Consider the following 23,596-nt stretch of genomic DNA (forward strand, 5'->3'; position numbering starts at 1 on the left):
TTTCTCTTGAGGTGTATTATAACCAGTCTGAATAGTTTGATTAAAATTGTCGATCCTCCAGGATTATGCAGCGTACAAACAAGAAAGAGGGGAATGTTATTCCACCCTTTGAGCCTGATCTGTCATTCAAAAGATCATGACAGATTGAATTGTAACCTCAACCCTACATCCCTGCATATTCTTGATAATCGTTCATCATCTCAGTTGACAAATTTAGATTTCTTTTCTCTGTAAGATAGCGTTACACAATTCATCTATCCCCAGCTCATTCTTTATTCATAGATTTCATTATCAAAGCAAACGTTGTCAAACTACAGTGCACATATTATTGCAACTTGTTAGCTTCAGCACGCATTCTCAGGATCAGACCATGCAGTGTTGATGATGGCACAGTGAGTATTGTCCACTTATGGGCTACACATGAATGAATTGTCTGCTGAAAGAAAGAACTTGCATTTATATATCACCCTTCAAAACATTTGAAAAACCCTCTCATAGTTAATTAAGTATGTTTTAAATGAAGGCATTGATGTAACCATAAAGAAGCTGGCAACTAATTTATCCCTAAGGGATGTCAGCCTTCCTGCTCCTCTGCTGCTGCTTGGCCTGCTGTTTTCATCCAGCTCTACACCTTGTTATCTATGGCTGAGTGTGAGATCCCTGAGAAGCTTGACCTAAAATTTCTCAGACAAACTCAGGAAATGCCAGAGGAACTCAGCAGGTCTAGCAGCATCTGTGGAGAGACGGAAACAGAGTTAACGTTTCAGGTCTAGTGTGACTCTCAAGATCAGGCCTAAGAGCAAAGGATCATATCAGGATTCTAAATATTAACTCTTGTTTCCCTCTTCACAGATGCTGCCAGACCTGTTGAGTTTCTCCACACTTCTGTGCTTATTTTGGATTTCCAATATCTGCAGTATTTTGATTTCATTGCTTTTGGTAAAATTACTTTGTGCTGATTTTCAAGCTGTGTCTTTACTGCGAAGGCTGGAAAGATTAAAAAAAACACACGCACAAGCGTTGGTTGAGGGGTAAACATTGGCCAAGATATTGCAAGGAAAACTCTCCTGAAATAAATGTCATGGACACTTGGTGTTCAACTGGTGTTAATGTTTCACCTGAAAGACACACCTCTGAATGTGCAGCCTTGTTAATGCAATAAATGGGCAAAATAAATGATCCAAGATCTTTAGGTAAGTTATCCAACCAGTAGACAAAAACCATGTGTTTTTAAATATATGTCCTTGTCTGGTTCAACTAAAGTGCAAAGTGTTCTTGATATTAATCTCTCTTTCTGCACTGTCATTGAAACCTTTCCAGGTTTCACGCACTGTGTGGCATACATAGCATTACAACAATGTAATATGCTTGATTAATTCTCGTAGCTTGTCCTCAGTCATTTCACTGAGTGCCAGGATAATCTCTGCATCTCTTCTGGCTCTGCAAAACTCTTCAGTTCGTCTGAAGCAGTCAGTTATTTATAACACAAACTTTATCCAGTTAATAAATTAATAGGATTCGAACAAAAATACTGTTGAGGCAAGCTGCACCCCTGAGTGCGAGGTCAAGGCTATAAAGCAGACACCAAGTGTGACACTTGGAGACACATTGGGATTGTTACTGTCGGAGTAAGTCGCTGCAACATTATCCACCCGTGGGGTCAAAAAAGAACTAGTCAAGGTAATGATACGTGTATTCACTGAAGCTGAATGTTATTGTCTATATCGAATATAACACTGTTCTAGCACAGTTAAATCCATTTGCCTATCTCTCTCTCTCTCTCTCTCTCTCTCTCTCTCTCTGTATAAGTATTAATTAAACCTGAACACTTCTGCCTGTCATCTTTCACTTTGCTCTGGTCGATCCTACAAAAGGACCAGGTCTCAGATCTGATCCTATGCCAAAGGAGGATAGAGATTGAGTCCTGGCTGTGCCCAAAGAAATCTGGCATAAGTTGAAATGGGCAATGGGCAAAATGCCTTTTTCATTTGCAAGGGCACCCCTTCCAAATGAGAGAATAGCCTTCCACCTCATCGCCTAGGGATTGTGCTCTGTGCACGCCATTGGTAATACACCTGAACAAGATTCATAATTTTTTCTTTTAATCTGACCTGTTCTTCCTTTCAAAGGAGCGCTGACATTCTTGACATTTACAACAGTTTTCCAATTGATCATTTCCAATGTGCCATTTGGCACTCCCCAGGCTCCAGCATCACCAAGTGCCCTGCATGTGCTGCTAACAATCTTGCTCTTCAAATATTTGAGACATTTGTCCCTGTTTTCCATTTATCTGAGGCTGCATCTTGCTGTTCGAATACTTAGAGTATTTATACAAAAAACTTCTCACTCCACAAATACCAACTTGAGACAACATTCAGTGATGAAACTGATTAGGATGATAAGGGTAAACTCTGTGGTATATGATAGCTGCAGTCATAAATGGATTTCAGGATAGTATCTATGAAAAGAAATCAATTAACGTTCAGTCATGTGAAATTTATTGTTAGATTCGCCTCCAAGAATTTTCCATCAGAGCTAACTTAACAAGAAAGGTCTGCAGAATTCTGTTCTGGAAAATTGTACCTGGCATTCTCAGTGCCCTCAGCAGGTGAAAGCAATTTTTGCAGTACCAGATTGTTTAAATCTGGCATCAAAACTGCGGTACAGAAAACAAAGTCTAGAGTTACAGGTGTTCAGTCAAATATCTTGTTCATATAGTTTTACTGCAGTCTTATACCAACAGTTCAATTCTAAAAGTAAAGATGCATTAGCAACATATTTTGATTGAACTTGCTATAAATAAAATGAGCCAAACATTTGGATGCATTTCAAAGTTAAAGTATGTAACTGAAACCTCACAGGGACTACTGTTGAGGCCATTAATAAGAACATGAATGTGCAGTTTTGAATTTCCCAACTTGGAAAGAGCTTTATGCATCAGACAGAATTAAGAGAAAAATCACAAAGATTAAAAGGGCATAAATCTCAATGAAAGGCTCATTGAACTGAACTTGAGAAAAGAAAGTCGGTTAGGGTGGTGGGGTGGATGTGAGATTTCTTTCTAACTGTGGAGAAGAATGGATGAGCAACTCAGTTCGTACAGAACTAAAACCATGTGTGCTCATAATGGATAGATGTAGGCACTGCTGGCTTTAGGTCTGTTGATCTCCCAGGAGAATGCCACACAAAAGAGTATGGTAAAAATAAAGTCTCAGAAGTTGATTCTTTTAAAGGCAACTCATTAAATAGTCACTCAGAGATAGTAAGAACTGCTGATGCTGGAGCCAGAGATAACACAGTGTGGAGGTGAAGGAACACAGCAGGCCAGGCAGCATCAGAGGATCAGAAAGGCTGATGTTTCGGGTTGGGACCCTTCTTCAGAAAAAAGGTCTTCAGATGCTGCCTGGCCTGCTGCATTCTTCCAACTCCAAACTGTGTTACCTCATTAGATAGTAAATAGTCAGGTCGGTATCAGACTGAAGTGTGTAGTGATAAGTTTGGACAGAAGTAATCAATCACTCCATGGGAGGCAAGTGTTCCTATGCCACCAGGGACACATGTGATGGTGATGCTGTTGATGAGTACAGCTCCAGCCAAGAAATTTAACACCATCTGTGGCAAATCAATTCACTTAAAGTACACTCCATCCATCATCTTCAACCCCAGTTGCTTCACCACCGGTGCACAGTGGCAACAATGTGCGTTACTTTCAAGATGCACTGTAGCAACTCACCAAAGCTCCCATGATTACACCTTCCAAACCTATGACTTGTATCACTGAGATGAGCAAGGGCAGCAGACATATGGGGACACCACCACTTGACCCTTTAAGTCACCCACCATCCTGAATTGTAACTACATCACTGTTCCTCCACTGTTGTTACATGAAGCTTCTGGAATTCCCATCCTAATAGCACTGTAGATGTGCCTACACCGACTCCTGTGTTCAAGAATGTGACAGTGACTTGCCACCACCTTATTAAGGACAGTTAGGGAGGCTCACATCCAATGAACAAAGAAGCAATGTTTCCATTCTAAGCATTGACATTTATAACTTTGATTAACACAAAAAGTACAAAATCACAAATTATTCACACCCCGACAATATAATCGTTACGGTAAAGTTAGATCCATGGACTGTATAATAATATATTGCTTTGTGATTTCTGGATACATTATCTTTTAATTATATTTCTGTTGTTCCAAATCTGAAGACATGACTTTTTGAAAATTTACTTTCATCACAGGTCTGACTCATGCACTGTGTAAATTCAGCTAGCATACTCCCAAATAAATGTATTCTCTTTTATCTTTCTAAAGGTTGTTAACAGCAGGACAGAGACAAGACAAATTAAGTATGGGTTAAGTGACACCCAGCTTTGCTTGTTAAAATCATGTCAGTTATAAGAATAGAAGGTATCAGGAAAACATGTGCAGAGGTCAAGGAAGAGACAGAGTCAAATACAACAATGTTTTCAACACAGAAGGGATGCAGAGAGGAAGAAGATCATGATGAATTTGATGCATTTGGAACCAGTGGCCCATGTGGCATTAATAAAGCAGAAAAGTAATAAGCAAAATTATATTAAAGTGGATTTGAGGTTAGAGTTCGAACAAGGGTAATCTATTACAAAACATGCATCAGAAAGTGAGCATGAGTAGTTGACAGGAAAGGATTGTGGCGTTAAGTTGTGGATATCTGAGAATATTTCAGCATAGGATTACATTTGGGGATTGATAGTACTTAGAGAAAACAAAAAAGATCTAAGACAAGGAAAGCAGCCCCTTACATGGGCTAGTACAGTTGGCATCAGATCTATGGGGCAGAAGCCTGTGCAATTTCTCCCCGTCAATGTTTACAGGATTCCTGGTCTGGTGTTTCAAAGTGGAGCCCATCATCACCCATCTTTGGGTTCAATATACCTTACCTGAACCACATGTCTGTTCCTGGAAACACTATGATTGCCTGATAATCTTTGTTTTGTACACCCTACACAAAGACATTTCAGAAAATTCCTGGAAGAGTAGAGTTCCTTTCCAGCTCCTGGTGCATCCCATTGATCACTACTGATGCTAACTCGAAAAATTAGCAAAATTTCTGTGGAGTTCCATTGCCAACATGTGACATATAAATTCACGCGAATGGGATTCAGCACCATAGTACCAAATACAGAAAGGATAGAACATTTAGACAAGTCCATATTTCTCAACCTTTTCTCAAGATAAAGATTAACATAGATCTATATTGGTATATTGTTGCAGTTTAACAGTGAGTTTACTACTGACACAATTGGAGATCTGCAATGTGCCACCCATGTTTGTTATTCAATTCGTTAATACAGTGATACACAGCTCAACTTTTTAATTGTCATTATTTTGTCACGCTGCTTCTCCAACATCATTACTGAATGGACAGAAATTGTCTCCAACCAAATATTGAGAAGACTGAAGTCATTACCTTCATTTCCCCAACACACTCCATTCGTGAATCACAAACTTTTGGCCCTCTCCAGAGCTACTGACTGAGGCCAAACAAGATTATGTGTAACATAAAAAGAAATTGCTGGAGAAACTCAGCAGATCTGATAGCATCTGAGGGAAGAAAGCAGAATTAACATTTTAAAGTCCGATGACTCTTCATCAGAACTGCCAGAAAAAAATGGTGCTTATGCTGAAAGCAATGTTTGTGGAGGGATTGGGAAAGGGAGAAGTGAGCGGATAGATGGAGATGGAGCCCAGAGAGAGAGAGATATATGAAAAGGGTAAGTAAGCAAGGAGATTATATGTAATTCTAATGTTGTCTTTGACCTTGAGATGCACTTCTGGGCCTTTAGGACATGCTATGAAATGTGCCTCTTTGATTAGATATTTATTCATCTACACTAATAAATCCTAAGTGCAAATTTTTGCTTGATGAAGTTCCTGTGAAGTGCCTTGGAACAATTTACTATGTTAATAAGGCAAAAGAGAAAGACAACTTGTTGATGTTGCAATATCTTTATGTACTGAATTGGTTCTATGCAAGGGGCGCACAATGACAGGAACATAACAGTTATATGTAAGTGGGATTTATAACTGAATTCCTTTCAGATGTGGTAAATTTGGTTCAGTATTCAAATACATAATAAGGTTATTACATAATGCCCCGTTAATAAAGTGCAAAAGATAAGGCTGAAGCATTCGCAGCAAACTTTAGCTAGGAGTCCAAATGGATGATTTATCTAAATCTCCTTCAGGGTCCCCAGCATTATAGTTACCAGTCTTCAGCCAATTCAATTTACTCCATGTGATATCAAGAAATGGTTAGACGTACCAGATACTAAAAAGACTATGGGCCCTGACAATATTCTGGTCGTAGCACTGAAGACTTGTGCCATTCCCCTAGCCAAGCTCTTCCAGTACAGTTGCAACACTGGCATTTACCTGACAGTGTGGAAAGTTGCCCAGGATGGCCTGTACATAACAAAGCAGGACAAATTCAACCCAGCCAATTACGACCTCTTGAGCCTACTCTGGGTCATCAGTAAAGTGATGGAAGGTGTCATCAACAGTGTTATTAAGTTGCACCTGCTCAGCAATAACCTGCTCAGTGACGCCCAGTTTGGGTTCCGCCAGGGCCACCCAGCTCCAAACCTCATTACAGCCTTGGTTCAAACATGGACAAAAAAGCTGAAATCCAGAGGTGAGGTGAGAATGACAACCCTTGACATTAGGCATGGCATCAAGGTGCCCAAGTAAAACTGGAATCAATGGGAATTAGGTGGAAAACTCTTTGCTGGTAGAAATCATATCTGGCACTTAATAAGATGATCGTGGTTTTTGGAGGTCAGTCACCTCAGCTCCAGGACATCTCTGAGGGTGTTCCTCAATGTAATGTCTTAGACCAAACCATCTTCAGCTGCTTCATCAATGACGTTTCCTCCATGAAAAGGGCAAAAGTGCGAATGTTTACCGATGTTTGTACAATATTCAGCGCTGTTCACGGCTCCTGAGATACTGATGCAGTCCATGTTCAAATACAACAAGATCTGTGCGTTATCCAGGTTGGGCTGAGCAGTGACAAGTAACATTCATGCAACACAAATGCCTGGCCATGACTATTGCCAATAAGAAACAATCTAACCACCACCCCTTGACGTTCAATGATGTTACCACGACTGAATCCCTCGCAATCACCACCCTGAGACCACCAAATTGACCAGAAACTCAACCAAGCTCTCCATTTAAACACAATGGCTACAAGAGCAGCTCTAATGCTAGGAATACCATTGCAAGTAACTCACCTCCTAACTCCCCAAAGCCTGTCCATCATCTACAAAGCACAAAGAAGGGATACGATGGAATACCCCCCATTTCCCTGGATGTGTGCAGCTCCAGCAACAATCAAGAACCTTGTCACCATCGAGAAAAAGGCAGCCCACTAGATTAGCACTACATCCACTCCCTGCATCAACAATGCTCGTGGCAGCAGTGCATACAATCTACAAGATGCCCTTCAGAAATTCACCAAAGATTGTTAGTAAGCACATTCCAAATCCATGACCACTTCCATCTGGAAGGGCAAAGGGCAGTAGATAAATGGGAACACCGGCAGCTGGAAGTTCTATTCCAAACCACTCAGGCTCCTTATATGGAAACATATCACTGTTCCTTCACTGTTACTGGGTCAAAATCGTAGAGTTCCCTCTCTAAGTGCATTGTGCATCAACTTACAGCACATGAACAGTGCCAGTTCAAGAAGGCAGCTCACCAAAACCTTCTCAAGGGCAACTTGGGACAGAGAATAAACGCAGGCCAGCCAGCAACACCCACATCCCATAAATGAATTTAAAAAATGTGGAGAGGGTGCTTGTTCTTTCAGGAGAATCTAGAGGCAGGAATTCATTGTTTTCAGTGTAGGAATCATCCATTAAAGGTAGAGATGAGGCTTTTTTTTCTCACAGTGTCATGATTCTTTGCAACTCTCTCCGAAAAAAGGCAATGGAAGTTGATTCTGAATATTTTTAAAGCAAAGTTTGTTAGGTTCCTGATAACCAACATAAACAAAGAACAAAGAAAATTACTGTATAGGAACAGACCCCTACTCCCTCCAGAAATGCACCACCATGCTGCCCATCACAAGTAAAACGGCCTACCCTTCCGGAGGCCGTATCCCTCTATTCCCATCCTATTTATGTCTTTGTCAAGATATCCTTTAAAAGTCACTATAGTATCGGCTTCCACTACCTCCCCCAGCAGCGAGTTCCAGGCACTCACCCCATTCTGTGTAAAAAACCTGCCTCATACATTAACTTGAAACCTTGCTCCTCGCACCTTAAATCTATGGTCCCTGGTAACTGACTCTTCCACCCTGGGAAAAAGTTTCTGACTGTCCAGTCTAATGGTTTTATTACATACTATTAATTTTCTTGAAACCTTGCTCCTCGCACCTTAAATCTATGGCCCCTGGTAACTGACTCTTCCACCCTGGGAAAATGTTTCTGACTGTCCAGTCAGTCTGTGCCCTTCATAATCTTGTAGACCTCCCACCCCTCAACCTTTGTCATTCCAGTGAGAACAACCCAAGTTTCTCCAACCTCTCCTCATAGCTAATACCCTCCATATCAGGCAACATTATGGTAAATCTTTTCTGTATCCTCTCCAAATCCACCACATCCTTCAGGTAGTGTGAAAGATTGTGAAAGATTATCAAATCAGGCAGAAATCGGACTTCATATTTTACAATCAAATCGGCCAAAGCCTTATGAAGTGGTGAGAGAAGACTCAAGGACCTGAATGGCCTATTCCTTCAGTTTGTTCATGTATTTAACACAAGGCTGAATTTTACAAGTCGTTGAAGTTTACCAGATATTTCTTGACAAAATCACTTTAATGGTTTAGATGCAAAGTGCTGTCTGTGTTAATGACAATCGGCTTGAAGTATTTTTCCATTTGCCACTTGAAAATAAACATTTCAATGTTTATGGCTCATTGTGTGTTTTCAGAACAAAATGAGCTTTGTACTGAATAGATGTCTTTTCTCTTTCAAGAAAATTAATAGTATGTCATAAAACCATTAGATATTAAATATATAATTGTGAAATTTCAAAAACTGTAAAGCTTTAGTCCTGATTTTTCACTTGTCCCCTTAAAGCATTACAACCCGCTGCTAATTGTTTTTTTTGATGACTGCAGTGGAAAAATAATTTGAAAGTAAAACCATATGCATCTTGCACCTCATATAGCATCTTTCACAGCCTCAGTAAGTCTCCAGGGTTTCTGTAACCAGTCAATTACTTTTGAAGTGTTGCCACTGCTGTAACCCCATGGCGACTGGGTGGAGTTTGCACATTCTTCCCATGTTTGGATTTCCACCGGGTGCTCCAGTTTCCTGCAGTCCAAAGATGTGCAGATTGGGTGGATTGGCCATGCTAAATTGCCCACAGTGTGCAGGGATGTGCAGTTTAGGTGGGTTCGTCATGGGAAATGCAGGATTACGTGGTGGGATCTGTATCTGGTTGGGGTGCTTTTTGGATGGTTGGTGTTGACTCGATAGACCAAATGGGTTGCTTCCACACGACAGGGGTTCTGTGAACCTAGACAGCAATTGGTGGCAGGCCAGCAAGGATGTCCATGAGCCTTCCTGCCATGAACATCATCATGGCGGAGATGGGAGGGTGGCAGCTCTTGAATTGTGACTCTTTTTCTTGATTAAATGTTCTCGCTGTCACCGCAGGGTGGGGCACAATTTACCTCACAGACAGACTTTACAAACAGCACTGCAATAGATACAGGGAGGTGACAGCCCGCTGTCAAAAAATCCAGAGGCCCAAGTAATCATGTGGGAAGCAATGTTTGAATCTGCCCATGGCAAATGGTGGAATTTGAACTCAATAATAACCTGGAATTAACTATCTAATGATGAACATGAATCTATTGCTAATTGTTGAGAAAAAAAAACACCTGACCAATACCATCTTTATCTGGTCTTGTTTTACACGTGACTCCAGACCCACGGCAATCTGGCCCACCATTAACTGCCCTTGAGGCAATTAGGGGTGAGCACTAAGTACAGGCATTGGCCGTGCTGCCCCATCCCCTGAATAAATAAAAAAAAGAACAGGTGATCTGTGTTGCGTTGATTGAGGGGTAAATATTGAGCAAGCCAATGGAAGTTACTTGTCTGCTTTTCTTCAAAGTAAAGTTCTGTAAATTTTTGACACCTGCATGGGCAGGCATATGGGACCTGAATTTAATATTGCACACAATGCATAAATATTAATGCAGCTCATCCCAAATTTGGCCAGGTCTACTGTTAATATCACGGAGGAACAGCACTTGGCTCAGTCTCAACAGCTCTCTGTGGTAAAGAATTTCACAGATTTACTGGCCTCTGAGAGAAGAAATAAGAATAATTGAATCCCTATAGTGTAGAAGCAGGCCATTTGGCCCATTGAGTAGCATTGACCCTCCAAAAAGCATTCCACCCAGATCCACCCCACCCCCTGTCTTTTGTCATTCACCTAGACTATACATTCCTGGACATTACATGCAGTTTTGCATGGCCAATCCAACTAATCCACACATCTCTGGACTGTGGAAGGAAACCAGAGCACCTACAGGAAATCCACCCAAAACTGGGGTGAATATGCAAACTTCACACAGATAGTCACCTGAGGATGGAAAATACCTGGGTCCCTGCACTGTGAGGCAGCAGTGCTAGCCACTGCTGCCGATCTCTTCTTCCTCCTTATACCTTTCTTGAACGTGCAACCCCTTATTCTGAGATTATGCCTTCTGGTCCTAGACTTTCCCAGGGAAAGTGCAGCTATCATGTCAAGTACCCTGAAAATCTTCTGTGATTCAGCAAGATCAGAACTCATTTGTCTGAATTCCAATTTGTACAGGTTCAATCTAACATTGTGGGCTGAAGGGCCTGTTCTGTGCTGTACTGTTCTATGTTCTATGTTCTATGTTCTATGTTCTAAGCTTGTGGCATAATCTAGAAACATTTGCTGTCACCTGAGTATTGATTTTTGTATTTCTGACACACTCTCTGTATTGTTTTATTGTTCACTTAAGCTTGTCCATCATGTGTCTCTTCAATTTTCCTCTGTCTTTGAAGATGAAAATCATGGGTCTTGGGCATTTAGTTGCTGGGCAAGGCTGTTCTCTTAGAATTTCTGATCTTCTGGTTTTGCTCATTGCAACTATTCAGACAAATTTTGTCCAAAGTGTTTCAGTGCTTAACACTTAAAATTAATTGATTTGGTCAGAAGTGTTATATGTTCAGCTTGGATGTGACAATGTGATATGGGTTGCTCTCCACGAAGCACACATGGTTTGACAGTGAACCAAGTGCTGTTCTCAGGCACCAAGTAAACTGAAAATAGTGGCCTCTGCGTCAATGACAGTTGCACTCATTGCTTTTGGAGACATAATTCATCACAACTATGTGATTTCCCCTGTACACTGTGAATAAGCCTCTTGCTATTTTCAACTATGTAGTGCATGGAACATCAGGTGAGTTGGAGGTTTCCTCTGTCACTGGGTTTGATATGTTTGCAAAGTCTCACATGCATTCACGAATCATTAAATACCCTGAATCGTACACTGGCACATGTGCTGGCACTTGTGTGTCCAAATATCCCGGGTGTAATGTGTCATGGTATTCTAGACAGAAGTCACTTGACAGCAGCTTATCATCCAACATGTTTACTTGAAATCACAAGCTTTTGGAGCGCTATTCCTTTGCCAAGGTGAAATCAGGACTTCACTTGATGAAGGAGCAGTGCTTCAAAATCTTGTGATTTCAAATAATCCTGTTGGACTACAACCTGGTGTCGTGTCACTTCTGACTTTGTCCACCCCAGTCCAATATGGGCACTTCCATATCATTATATTCCAGAGTAATGCTTCCGGAACTCATACTTGTTTGCCCTAACGCTTACTTGAAGTGATACAGCAAGTTCACCTGTGTATCGCCACAATGACTGAATGTTCTCAAGAAATTCTTTAATGCTATCGGGCCATCCCTAGATAATGGTTTCTTACAACTCTTAGAATTACTCATCTTTGACTGTTGATGATTACAACTGTTTACACCAGTTTCGGCCAAAGTGCAACAGATCTACCTCAAAAGCCTCTTCGTCCGCAACTAATTTGATTGTGTCACATATGTTCTGTTGTACCATAGCAAGAGTCTGTTGTATTTCATAAACTGAGGCTGTACTGAGATTTGTAGCCAACTTGTTATCCTGCCATTGCTGGATTGTTGGTACCTACTGGATAGAAGATTTTATGAAATCTGAATGAGCTTGTGTCTTGGCACTGCAATGTGACCCTGCCAATTTACAGAATTGCTGGTCCATTGCTGAGATGCTATCTTTCATGCATTGTACCTTAGGGTGCATTTGCTGAGATACCTGTCTTTTAGAAGTGTAGTGGTATTACATTAGACCCTCTGTCAATTTTCACTTTCAAGGGTGTGTCATCCAGCCTTTTCAAGCCAGATAATGTTAATGGTTCAAAAAGCTTCAGGTTGCCTTATACTGTCAATATTTCTACCTCAAAGTTGCCACCCAAGTGGATAAGGTTATTAAGAAAGCATATGGCATTTTGGCTTTCATTAACAGGGGGATCGAGTTTAAGAGCAGCGACGTTATGCTGCAGCTCTACAAAACCCTGGTGAGACCACACTTGGAATATTGTGTCCAGTTCTGGTCGCCCTATTATAGGAAAGATGTGATGGCTTTTTAGAGGGTGCAAAGGAGGTTTACCAGGATGCTGCCTGGACTGGAGGGCTTGTCTTATGAGGAGAGGTTGCCTGAGCTCGGAATTTTCTCTCTGGAGAGAAGGAGGAATAGAGGTGACCTGATCGAGGTGTACAAGGTAATGAGAGGCATGGATAGTGTGGATAGCTAGAGACTTTTCCCCAGGGCAGGATTGACTGCCACGAGGGGTCATAGTTTTAAGGTGTTAGGAGGAAGGTATAGAGGAGACGTCAGAGGGAGGTTCTTCACCCAGAGAGTTGTGAGCGCATGGAATACTTTGCCAGTGGAAGTCGTGGAAGCAGAGTCATTAGTGACATTTAAGTGACTGCTGGACATGCACATGGACAGCAGTGAATTGAGGGGAATGTAGTTTAGGTTATTTTATTTTTGGATTAGGATTATTCCACGGCACAACATCATGGGCCAAAGGGCCTGTGCTGTGCTGTACTCTTCTATGTTCTATGAAGTCTGAGGTTAGTGAAATGGAAAGCTAGATCACATACTTTTCAACAAGTTACGTGTGCACATCATCATATTTCTGTATTTGCTCATGTTCTTAATCATTTCCTCCCAGCCAGTTTTACCATCTTGATAATATGTTTTGTTAGAAACTTAGAAACAAAGAAAATAAGAGTTGGAATAGGCCATTTGGCTCTTTGAGCTTGCTCCATCAATCAGCATAATCATGACTGACCATCCTACTCACTATCTTATTCCTGCTTTATCACCATATATTTTGACTCCTTTAGCCTCTTTTGACTCATTTAGACTCCTTCTTTTGGAAACATTCAATGTTTTTACCTCAAATGCTTTCTGTGGCAGAGAATTCCACTGACTCACCAGTCTTTAGTGAAGAAATTTTTCCTGATGTCAGTCCTAAACAGCCTACCTTCTATCCTTAAAATGTGACGTCTGGTTCTGGGCTCCCAGTCATTGGAGACTTCCTTCCTGTGTTTAATCTGTCTAGTCCTGTTGGAATTTCATAGATTTCTATGAGATCCCCTTTATTCCTCTGAAATCTGAGAACATAGTCCTAACTGTTGCAGTCTCTCTTCATATGAGAATGAGTCTGTTAAATCTTTGATGCATTCTCTCCACAGTCTACACCATCGTTCTTCAGATAAGGAGAGCAAAACAGCACACAATACCCCAGGTATGGTCTAACCAAGGCCCAGTATAACTGTAGTAAGTTACCCCTGCTCCCGTACTTGAATCTTCTTGCTATGAAGGTAAATATACCATTTGCCTTTTTTGCTGTCTCTGCATCTGTATGCTGACTTTCAGTGACTGTTGTATAAGGACATTCAGGTCCTGTTTCTCTTCCCCCTTTCACATCTATCACCGTTCATATAATAACCTGTTTTGCTGTTGTTGAGCCCAAAGTGGATAACTTCACAATTATCCTCATTATACTTTATCCAGCATGCATTTACTTTCTTACTCAAATTGTCCAATTCATACTGAAACATCTCTGGATCCCCTCACAGTTCACCATTCCATCCAGATTGTGTGTTCTGCAAAATTGGAGATATTACTTGGAGTTTTCTTCAGAGAATGATGGGTGTCTGGAACACAGAGACTGTAAGGGTGGAGAGTTAGAATCCCTCTTAACATGTAGAAAGAATGCGGATAAGAATTTGAAGTGCAATCACCAGCAAGATTACAGGCCAGGAGAAAAATAGTGGGACTATTCCAGATGGACACGTGTCAACTGGAATGGACGTGATGGGCATGAACCCTCCTTTGCTATCCATGACTCCATGATCTTAGAAAAAATGAAAAGACTCATGGCTAATGACAAATGCTAATCTAAAGACAGCTTGCTTGGCAGTCGCTCACCAGCCACAAGAGAAACAATGACCTGCACCTTCTACCGTGACATTCATCCAGAATGCTTCAAGTGCAATTACAAAAGTTGCTCGAATCACCACAACACATAGAACAAGCACTGAGAACTAAAATTGCCAAAACCCTCCTGAAAAGGAGCAATTAAATGACGATTTCAGAGAAATGGGAAAATGTATCGATCAGTTAGAAAAGACAGCCACCACCTCCACGATTCAATGCAAAGCAACACACATGCCCATTTGAGCCAAGTCAGATGGAACAAGCGCGACTGCTGAGTCATAACGAAACCTTGCACAGCTCCGAATGTGTAGCAGTGCAATCAGTCATGCAATACATTTAACAAAACACATACACCAGCAATAGATTTAGAACCCATCCCCCAAGCAGCAAAAATATTGAGTTTGCTCAACAGATATAATTGCACCTGCAGACACAATGTGCGAACCGTAAATGAAACAAACAAAAAAATGTCAATGACATCAAGGAGTTTTGAATATACATTGCTTTCAAATAGCATGTGACGTGAAAGACATAATGACATCTAAATTAGCATACTAAACTACTCCATCAATACAGACAAAAGATGAAGCAATAACAGCAAAGAAGCAGATTTGGTGACATTTCACAATGCTTTTGCGAGTGTGTTTTTGTTACAGCCAAACAGATTGACTATCACACTGCAAGTCATTCCAACACTTGTCGATGGCAAACAGTTAGAGCAGGATAGATTCCTTGTCAGCCATTTGATAGAAGGAATGGTACTGCCTCCAGCATCACTTTGAAAAGTTTCAGTCTACACTTGCAAGTAAAAAGAATGCTGCAACAGCAACGTGACTCCAATAAGCAGTCCTTAACATGCTCCTCAAAGCAAATGGTCAAGTATTCGAGAAGCTCTTGAAAACAATGGTCTAGAATATTTTTCCCTAATAATATTGATGAACGTCAATTCATTGCAGATGATGCAAATCTATATTCTAAATATCTCAAAGAGTGGTCATGTTCAGTCATTCAGACTTCATTCTCAGCAACACGCACACCATGTCTGAGAAAATCTCGCAAAAGCACTCAGTTTACTTTGTGAGTCTGTAATCGATATGTTTTCGGCAATCACTATTTTCTATTGCATCCAAAATTCACCACACGTAAGCTGACCAAATTCTGAAATGAATGCCAAAACACCTGTCAAGTCATTATAAAGACTCAATAAAAGGCTTTAAGATGGTAATGAGGCATTAGGATGTTCTTAGATGTGACTTTGCACTTAACTGGATGTATACCAGTCAAACCAAATTAAACTTCTCACAGGAGCCTCTGTACATTTGATTGGAATCCAGTGACATTCCCAATCCTTACATTGATGTGCAGCACTCAGGCAGAGTCAATGGGATGGAATTATTTGCCATCTAGGGTGAACCTTCAAACATACGCGGTCCCCTTTCATCCCCAAGACAATTAACTTTCAAAAATGAATTACTCACAGGCAATGCTGCGCTGCAGTTCCACGATCCTGCAGCACTACTCGCCAGATTCACTGCTATACTCCACACCTCACATTAGGATACCACAAAACCTTTCTGATTGGTTGAAAATGGGGAACTGATAGTCTTGATCAACCAGCATTTGACCATTTCCTATATATGCTGAATAGACGAACAACATAAAGAATTAAAACAAAATAACGTATTTGCAGACATTGTAATAATAAAGAATTTCACAAACAGAATATCTATGAAGAAACATAACTCTAAACCATCATCCAGATGAATTAATACATTTTGGCAGCCGTGCATGTCACCATTTTTAATATAGTAGTTAAGCTAGATAAGGGGATTTATTGCCATTCAATAGGAAATCTCAAAATGTGGTATCAAAAACTTGCCATATTCTATCAGTACTGCACCAAGACAGTAAACATTCAAAATAGAAAAGCATTCTTTAATGTGATACGTTTACAAAAATTTCTAGTTGCTAATCTTTGATGTTTTTTGTCAAAAACTTATTTTTAAACGTTTCTGTATGTTTTTAAATCCCGTTGCATTATTCTCTCCAGTGTTAAAATACTGTACTTTCTCTCTCCAGTCCCTTTCGACCACACTACCTTTTGGAAGAGAAATAAAATATTCAAATGAGTTTAGCAACAGAGACACTCAAAATGCCAATTCCAAGCAGGGTAAATCGTTAGAAATGAGTGTACTTTTTGCAATCTGCATTACATTGGCTGCTTTTCAAAAGATTATTGACTGTTTGTGAAAGATGCCAGAATATGTGTGTAATTATGGGATAAGTAAACAAAGTGCTGGAGAAACTGAGAAATATAGGTCGCATCTGTAGGTAGCACAGTGGCTGAGTGGTTAGCATTACTGCCTGACAGTGCCAGGGGCCTGAGTTTGATTCCACCCTCAGGTGATTGTCTCATGTGGAGTCTGCACATTCTCCCTGTGGCTGCATAGGTTCCCTCCGTGTGCTCCAGTGTCCTCTCACAGTCCAAAGATGTGTAAGCCAGATGGATTAGCCATGGAAAATGCAGGGATTGGGTGAATCTGGGTGAGATGCTCTTCAGGGGGTTGGTGTAGACTCGATGGGCTGAATGGCCTGCCTCCACTCTGTAGGGATTCTATGAAAGAAACAGAGGTAGTATTTTGTGCGTGAAGAAACCTTATCAGGCTCAAAACATTAACTCTGTTTCTTTCCACATGAATGCTGCCAAACTTGCTGAGTTTCTTCAGCATTTTGTATTAGTTCGGATCTCCAGCATCTGTGATAGCTAGTTTTAATCGAGTCAAAGGATACTGGCACATTAAGGCTTGATGACAAAGACCACATCAGATAGCCTAGCTGATGCCACAAATCATTTGGAAAGGTTATCAAAAGAAGGATTCAGATAAAATACTACTGCTATTTCTAAAAGGAAAACAGTTCTAGGGTAGTGGTCACAATCCGTCTCTTTCAGTATGAATTACTTAATCAGCTGAAATGTAGAAACATGTTTGCTGTTCGTTCATCGATAGCAATCCAGCCATTTCAGTTCCCCTTTTTAATAAAGCCTTCATTAAAATATAGTATTTTTCTCCATCCCAGTTCAATCCCAACCAAATCTTTGCCACCCTAGACAACCATTAGTTCAGCTAGTGGTTATGCCAACCTTATGGTCAAGATTATTGAGAAAGTATACAGAGAAATCTTCTGGTTTAATGCAGTAAAGATGTGTTTATTTATATTTGGAAGGTTGAATAAATTAGGATTATTTTCATTAGAAAGACGGAGATTGAGGGGTGCCTGATTGAAGTCTACAAAATCATGAGGGGTATAGACAGGGTGGATAGCAAAAAGCTTTTTCCCAGAGTGGGGGATTCAATTACTAGGGGTCATGAGTTCAAAGTGAGAGGAGGAAAGTTTAAGGGAGATATGCGTGGAAAGTTCTTTACACGGAGGGTGGTAGGCGCCTGGAACGTGTTGCCAGCGGAGGTGGTAGACGCAGACACGTTAGTGTCTTTTAAGATATATTTGGACAGGTACATGGATGGGCAGGGAGCAAATGGACACAAACCGTTAGAAAATAGATGACAGGTTAGACAGAGGATCTTGATCGGCGCAGGCTTGGAGGGCCGAAGGGCCTGTTCCCGTGCTGTAGGTTTCTTTGTTTCTATTTTATTATTAATAACTACGTTCAAGGAAAATACACAATATTAATTGCATGTTATGAATATTCTTCTTTACAGATCATCATACCATCAACTTCCATCAGCATGACTCAGAAGCCAGGGCAGTGAGTAGGAATCATTTCAACTTTGACAACTCCCTCCAGCCTTTACCTTTACATCCTCAAGTTCAGTTGTGTTGAAATTGGAACAAAATGACTGAACAACAGTGGAATCACAACAAGCAAATGGTATTCCCTAAAACCCTCATCACATCCCATTTCTTGAACTCATCATTAATCCATGCCCCCCCCTCAAGTTTTGGGCAGGTGACAGAATTGAACTATTCAAATGAGGCACAAGATTTAAAATGGCCCAACTTAAAGAATCTGTTGGGGTATTCCTCCCAAGACCCTGCCCACCCTAAAACACAGACCAAGTTAGAAATGGCACTTACTTGAATGACTCAGCAGTTCGCCAAATTGAATACGGTGGTATGTGGTGACTCCTGGAGGGATGACCTTCATAGTGGCATAATGTGACACACATTTCTGCTGATTTAAAATCAGCTGGAGTTTGCATATTCCACTTCCATGGTGGTATTTAAGTGACTGTTTCTTTTGCTCTGTGGACCAACATCGCATTTCAAATTCAGGATCTCCAGCACATAACTCTGAGATCAGGAGGAATCCCTTGATTTTGAGGGTGGTCAATGTTTGGAATTCTTTACCACAAAGGGTTTTTGAAATTCAATAACATTCGAGATAGAAAACTGTAGATTTCTGTAAGCTAATAGCATCATGTGAGAGGGGAGTAGTGGGAGAAAATACTATTGAGGTAGATGATCAACCATGATCTCCCTGAATGGTGAAGTAGACTTCGGAGGCCTAAGGACCTACTCATGTTCCCATTTCCTTTGTTCCTATGAAGCATAGCTCTAGCATATTGAGGTATCATCAAGTTGCATCCTAGGGGCAGTATAATGATTCCGATCACCAGACCAGAGAAAAAATATTTGCACTCTTTGGAAGGACCAGAGGAAAATGACAGACATAATCCTAGCTATCAAAATTTAAATTACATAAAAAGATCAAGTAAACGGGCTGATTTTTTTTTCCCTGGTAAAATATATTTGGGATTGACTTTTTAGATGGTTGACAGACGATTATTATGATAATTGATTGCCCATTTGCCAAGTAAGCTCTTCATCATTATCATAGAATCCCTATAGTGTGGAAACAGACCCTTCGGCCCAACAAGGCCACACCTCCCCTCAGAACATCCCATCCAGATCCATCCCCCAGTAGCCCAAAGCTTATGGAATCTTTACACAACCCCTCTTTTTTATTGTAAGAGACATATATGACACGTTAACATACAACTGGATAGTATGCATTGGATAATTCTTTACGTTTTATTTTCCAGAGTTTTCAAAAAGACAAGCCCCAACACCAAGGTTAGTATCTTCAGGCTCTTATCTGAGGATCTGATTGACAGTTGCATTTAATCTTCTGTCTTGATAGCTCTGTTGGACTTTTTTAATTTCACTGTTCTGTTTGTAGCTTCTTCCTTTTAGCTGCCTGTAGTTCTATTATTTCTCTCCTTAGAGGAAGTTCTTGAGACAGTTTTAACATCTGTGGTAAGTGTAGTGCTGGATTTACTGCCTTGTATAAAATAGCACTTATTTCTTCTTTCAACAGCTCTCACTCTATCTGGGAAAGCGAGACTTTGTAGATCATGTCGACACTGTGGACCCAGTTGGTGAGTACCTTAACGGCTGCCATCTATGAAACAGAAGTGATGGCGTGCAGTGTGGGTGTGTATGTATCCCATCTGCCCATGCAATACCAATAACACATCATAGTAAAGTGAATATGAGTAAGCATTTGTAAAGTTCTAACAGATCAAACATCTTTCCAATCAACCTTTTTCAGTGAAAGTTTAATGTTCCTTTAGTAGTCTAGTGAATAACTGAAGACTAGAAACTTTCTAGGTTCAATCCCAGATCACAGCCACAATTGTAATAAAGATTTCACAAGTGGGATTTATTCATGCCCGGACAATGGGGCTGAGATTTGATCATAACCCAATTATTGTCCTCTTCTGACGTACAGATAGTACTAGTCTCCATATTCCCAGAAGACTATAGGGCTTCTTCTTCATTAGAGAGAGACAATTGGTTGGTAACTTTAACATGCCTCAGGTGAAAGTCAAGGTCAAGCGGCTCAGCTACTGTGGGAATTGAACCCACACCCTTTGTTGTTCTAACTCAGTTGCAAACTAGCCATCCAGGCAAATGAACTAACAGACTCCTCACATATGGATGGGGGGGAAGAGCTGGGCTGGTTGTGAGCCTCCTGCACTGCCACAATGATGCCACCCGAAGGTTGCAGGAACAGCAACTCATATTCCGCCTGGGAACCCTGCAGCCATATGGTATCAATGTGGACTTCACCAGTTTCAAAATCTCCCCTTCCCCTACTGCATCCCTAAACCAGCCCAGTTCATCCCCTCCCCCCACTGCACCACACAACCAGCCCAGCTCTTCCCCCCCACCCACTGCATCCCAAAACCAGTCCAACCTGTCTCTGCCTCCCTAACCGGTTCTTCCTCTCACCCATCCCTTCCTCCCACCCCAAGCCGCACCCCCCGCTACCTACTAACCTCATCCCACCTCCTTGACCTGTCCGTCTTCCCTGGACTGACCTATCCCCTCCCTACCTCCCCACCTACACTCTCTCCACCTATCTTCTTTACTCTCCATCTTCGGTCCGCCTCCCCCTCTCTCCCTATTTATTCCAGTTCCCTCCCCCCATCCCCCTCTCTGATGAAGGGTCTAGGCCCGAAACGTCAGCTTTTGTGCTCCTGAGATGCTGCTTGGCCTGCTGTGTTCATCCAGCTTCACATTTTATTATCTTACAATGATCTCATCACTGTTTCTCCTAAGTATGAATAAAAATTCTGCAAAATTATTCCTATCAAGGTGACCACTGCAGGAATTAGCAGAAGTTCTTTTGGTTCTGAGGTGAAGTGAGTTTTATTAGATTATCATTTACGCAAGAGAACTCAATGCTGTCTAAATGCAGTTGGGCACTAAAAGTAAACATCTATCTAATCTCCAGCATTGGCACTGATCAAACAGATGATCACAGAAATGTAACAATTTCAAAGTGACTTTACACACTGCTCATGTAATGTCACTAATCTGAGTCTAGGGTTTTGTCTGCTGCATCAGGACTGCAATGGGAAGTGGAAATGAAGAAGGAAAATGTGAAAGAAGATTGAGAAGAAAGAGACTGCAAAGAAGAGAGAACAGTTTCACACCTGCCAGTGATGGAGTACTCAACTAACTGGGAGGCAGGAAAAATTCAAAACACTGAAGGCATCAGTTCTTTAAAAATGAAAGCGGAATCTCTAGATTAGGGCTACACAAGTTCAGGAGCTATTCTAAAAATGGGGGAATGTTTAATGAGTGCTATTGTAATGAAAACCATGTAAATTAAAATTTTAAATCAGGGATGTAGAACAGTGATGCATTCAAAGCTGCAATAACAGCCTGATTGAAGTGTTCCAACTGCAAGCATATGCAATGAAAATGAATTAACTATGACCTCACCAGTCTGGAAAGATGTAATTGGGGTGATGGCTTTTTTTGTGTAGAACTTTGTGTCAGTTGTTTTGAAAACAAATATTTTGTTTTGAACAAGCCTGTTGTTTTATTCTAATTTAAATATCGTGGTGCCTGGGAAATTAATGCTTTATTTGTGTCTTATGGCTTTATGCTCATTGAAAGAGTGATAATTAAGGATAAGGATATATACATATTTGCTTAATTCTTCTCTCTGTGAGTTCAAATATACAATTGGTTAACACATGTATGGAAGTCATTATTACTGCATTTCCAGATAAATGAGTGCTACATTATTCTATTCTGTAGCAATAAAAGTAGATTGGGAAGGTGCTCAACAGAGGTTCTCTAGGGTTAAAGTGGGGTGGAGTGGATATATGAAACTCATAGAATCTCTACAGTGTGGAAGCAGACCATTTGGCCCATCAGGTCCACACTGACCCTCCAAAGAAGATCCCACCCATACCTACCCCCTAGCCCTGCATTCCCTATGGCTAATCCACATAGCCTGTACATCTTTGGGCTGTGGGAGGGAACCCATGCAGACGCAAAGAGAATGAGCAAACTCTACACAGACAGTTACCTGAAGGTAGAATCAAACCCAGGTCCCCAGCGCAGTGAGGCAGCAGTGCTAACCACTAAGCCACCATTGTCACACATGTGGGAGTCAAAAGTAGGAGAATAATCAAAGCCCATGATTTCCTTACTTGCCTCTAGTGGCCACATTTGCAAGGTTTGCTGGGACAACTTGGTAGTATGCATGATATGCCCAGACACCCAACACCATCCTCAAAATTGTTCAAAATGTCATGGATTTCAACTTTTCCTTATTTGGATAGTCTATAAATATCCTAATGCTTCTTGAATGTAATTATATCAGATACAGTGGGAGTTAGGGGTGACTGACAGCTGATGCCAGGGAGTCAGCTCCACTAAAAAATGCACTCCAGGAGCTCCTGAGAGATGTGTCTATATCACTGTCCCAGAACATAGATCATAGAACAGTACAGCACAGTACAGGCCCTTCAGCCCACAATGTTGTGCTGAACTTTTACCCTAAACCTAAGGTCTATCTAACCTCTACCCCTACCTTACACTATGATCCACATGCCTATCTAATAGCCGCTTAAATACTCCTAATGAGGCTGACTCCACTACCCTCTCTGGAAATACATTCCACGCCCCAACCACTCTCTGAGTAAATAACCTACCTCTCATGTCTCCCCTATATCTACCACCACTCACTTTAAAACTATGCCCGCTCTTAATAGTTACCTTCACCCTACGAACAAGTTTCTGGCTGTCCACTCTATCAATACCTCTGATCATTTTGTACACCTTCTTCTGTTAACTATGAGTGAGCCACTGTGCTCTTTCATCCAAAACAAATGTATAACAGTTGCAATGCATGCATTCATTCATTCCTTAAATATTGACCTTGTCTATCCACTTTCATGCCTTTTAATGAAGTTACTCAGTCTATCAAACCCAACTCACCACTCATACCTGGGTAAGTTTCCTTTGTTCAGATTTAGTACTTAGATTCCAAATTTAGATTGTATGGTTTACGTTACATCACAATGAAGAATTCTATCATGTTATGGTCACTTTTTCCCAAAGGACCTCTCACAATTAGATTATCAATTAACCCTTTCTCACTGCAGAAAGTCTAATCTGGAGTAGCCTATTCTCTAGTTAGCCCATTAACAAATTGGTCTAAAACAAAATCC

The 23,596-nt window shown here is 40.9% G+C and overlaps 2 protein-coding genes across 5 annotated transcripts in view; one reads left to right on the plus strand and one right to left on the minus strand.

Moving 5' to 3' along the window:
- The window catches only part of LOC125459021 (phosphatidylinositol 3,4,5-trisphosphate 5-phosphatase 2-like), a 182,802-nt gene extending 166,700 nt beyond the window's left edge, over nucleotides 1-16,102 (minus strand). The window contains exon 1 of the mRNA XM_048544898.2: nucleotides 16,079-16,102. The gene's annotated coding sequence lies outside the window, so the exon portion shown is untranslated. The remainder of the gene's footprint in view (nucleotides 1-16,078) is intronic.
- Nucleotides 1,566-23,596, plus strand: part of LOC125459022 (beta-arrestin-1-like) — a 68,170-nt gene continuing 46,139 nt past the window's right edge. Inside the window, exons 1-6 of one of the 4 annotated variants that reach the window (XM_059651359.1) lie at nucleotides 1,566-1,680; nucleotides 5,417-5,762; nucleotides 13,853-13,905; nucleotides 18,320-18,366; nucleotides 19,664-19,694; nucleotides 19,939-19,999. In XM_059651359.1, coding sequence (XP_059507342.1) covers nucleotides 5,723-5,762; nucleotides 13,853-13,905; nucleotides 18,320-18,366; nucleotides 19,664-19,694; nucleotides 19,939-19,999 — 232 coding nt within the window. In that variant the 5' untranslated portion in view covers nucleotides 1,566-1,680; nucleotides 5,417-5,722. Of the gene's footprint in view, nucleotides 1,681-5,416; nucleotides 5,763-13,852; nucleotides 13,906-18,319; nucleotides 18,367-19,663; nucleotides 19,695-19,938; nucleotides 20,000-23,596 lie in introns of those variants that run through there. The other 3 variants (XM_048544901.2, XM_048544900.2, XM_059651360.1) reach the window with 3 other exon arrangements.

This window comes from Stegostoma tigrinum, chromosome 15, assembly GCF_030684315.1.
Source record: "Stegostoma tigrinum isolate sSteTig4 chromosome 15, sSteTig4.hap1, whole genome shotgun sequence".
Lineage (NCBI taxonomy): Eukaryota > Metazoa > Chordata > Chondrichthyes > Orectolobiformes > Stegostomatidae > Stegostoma > Stegostoma tigrinum.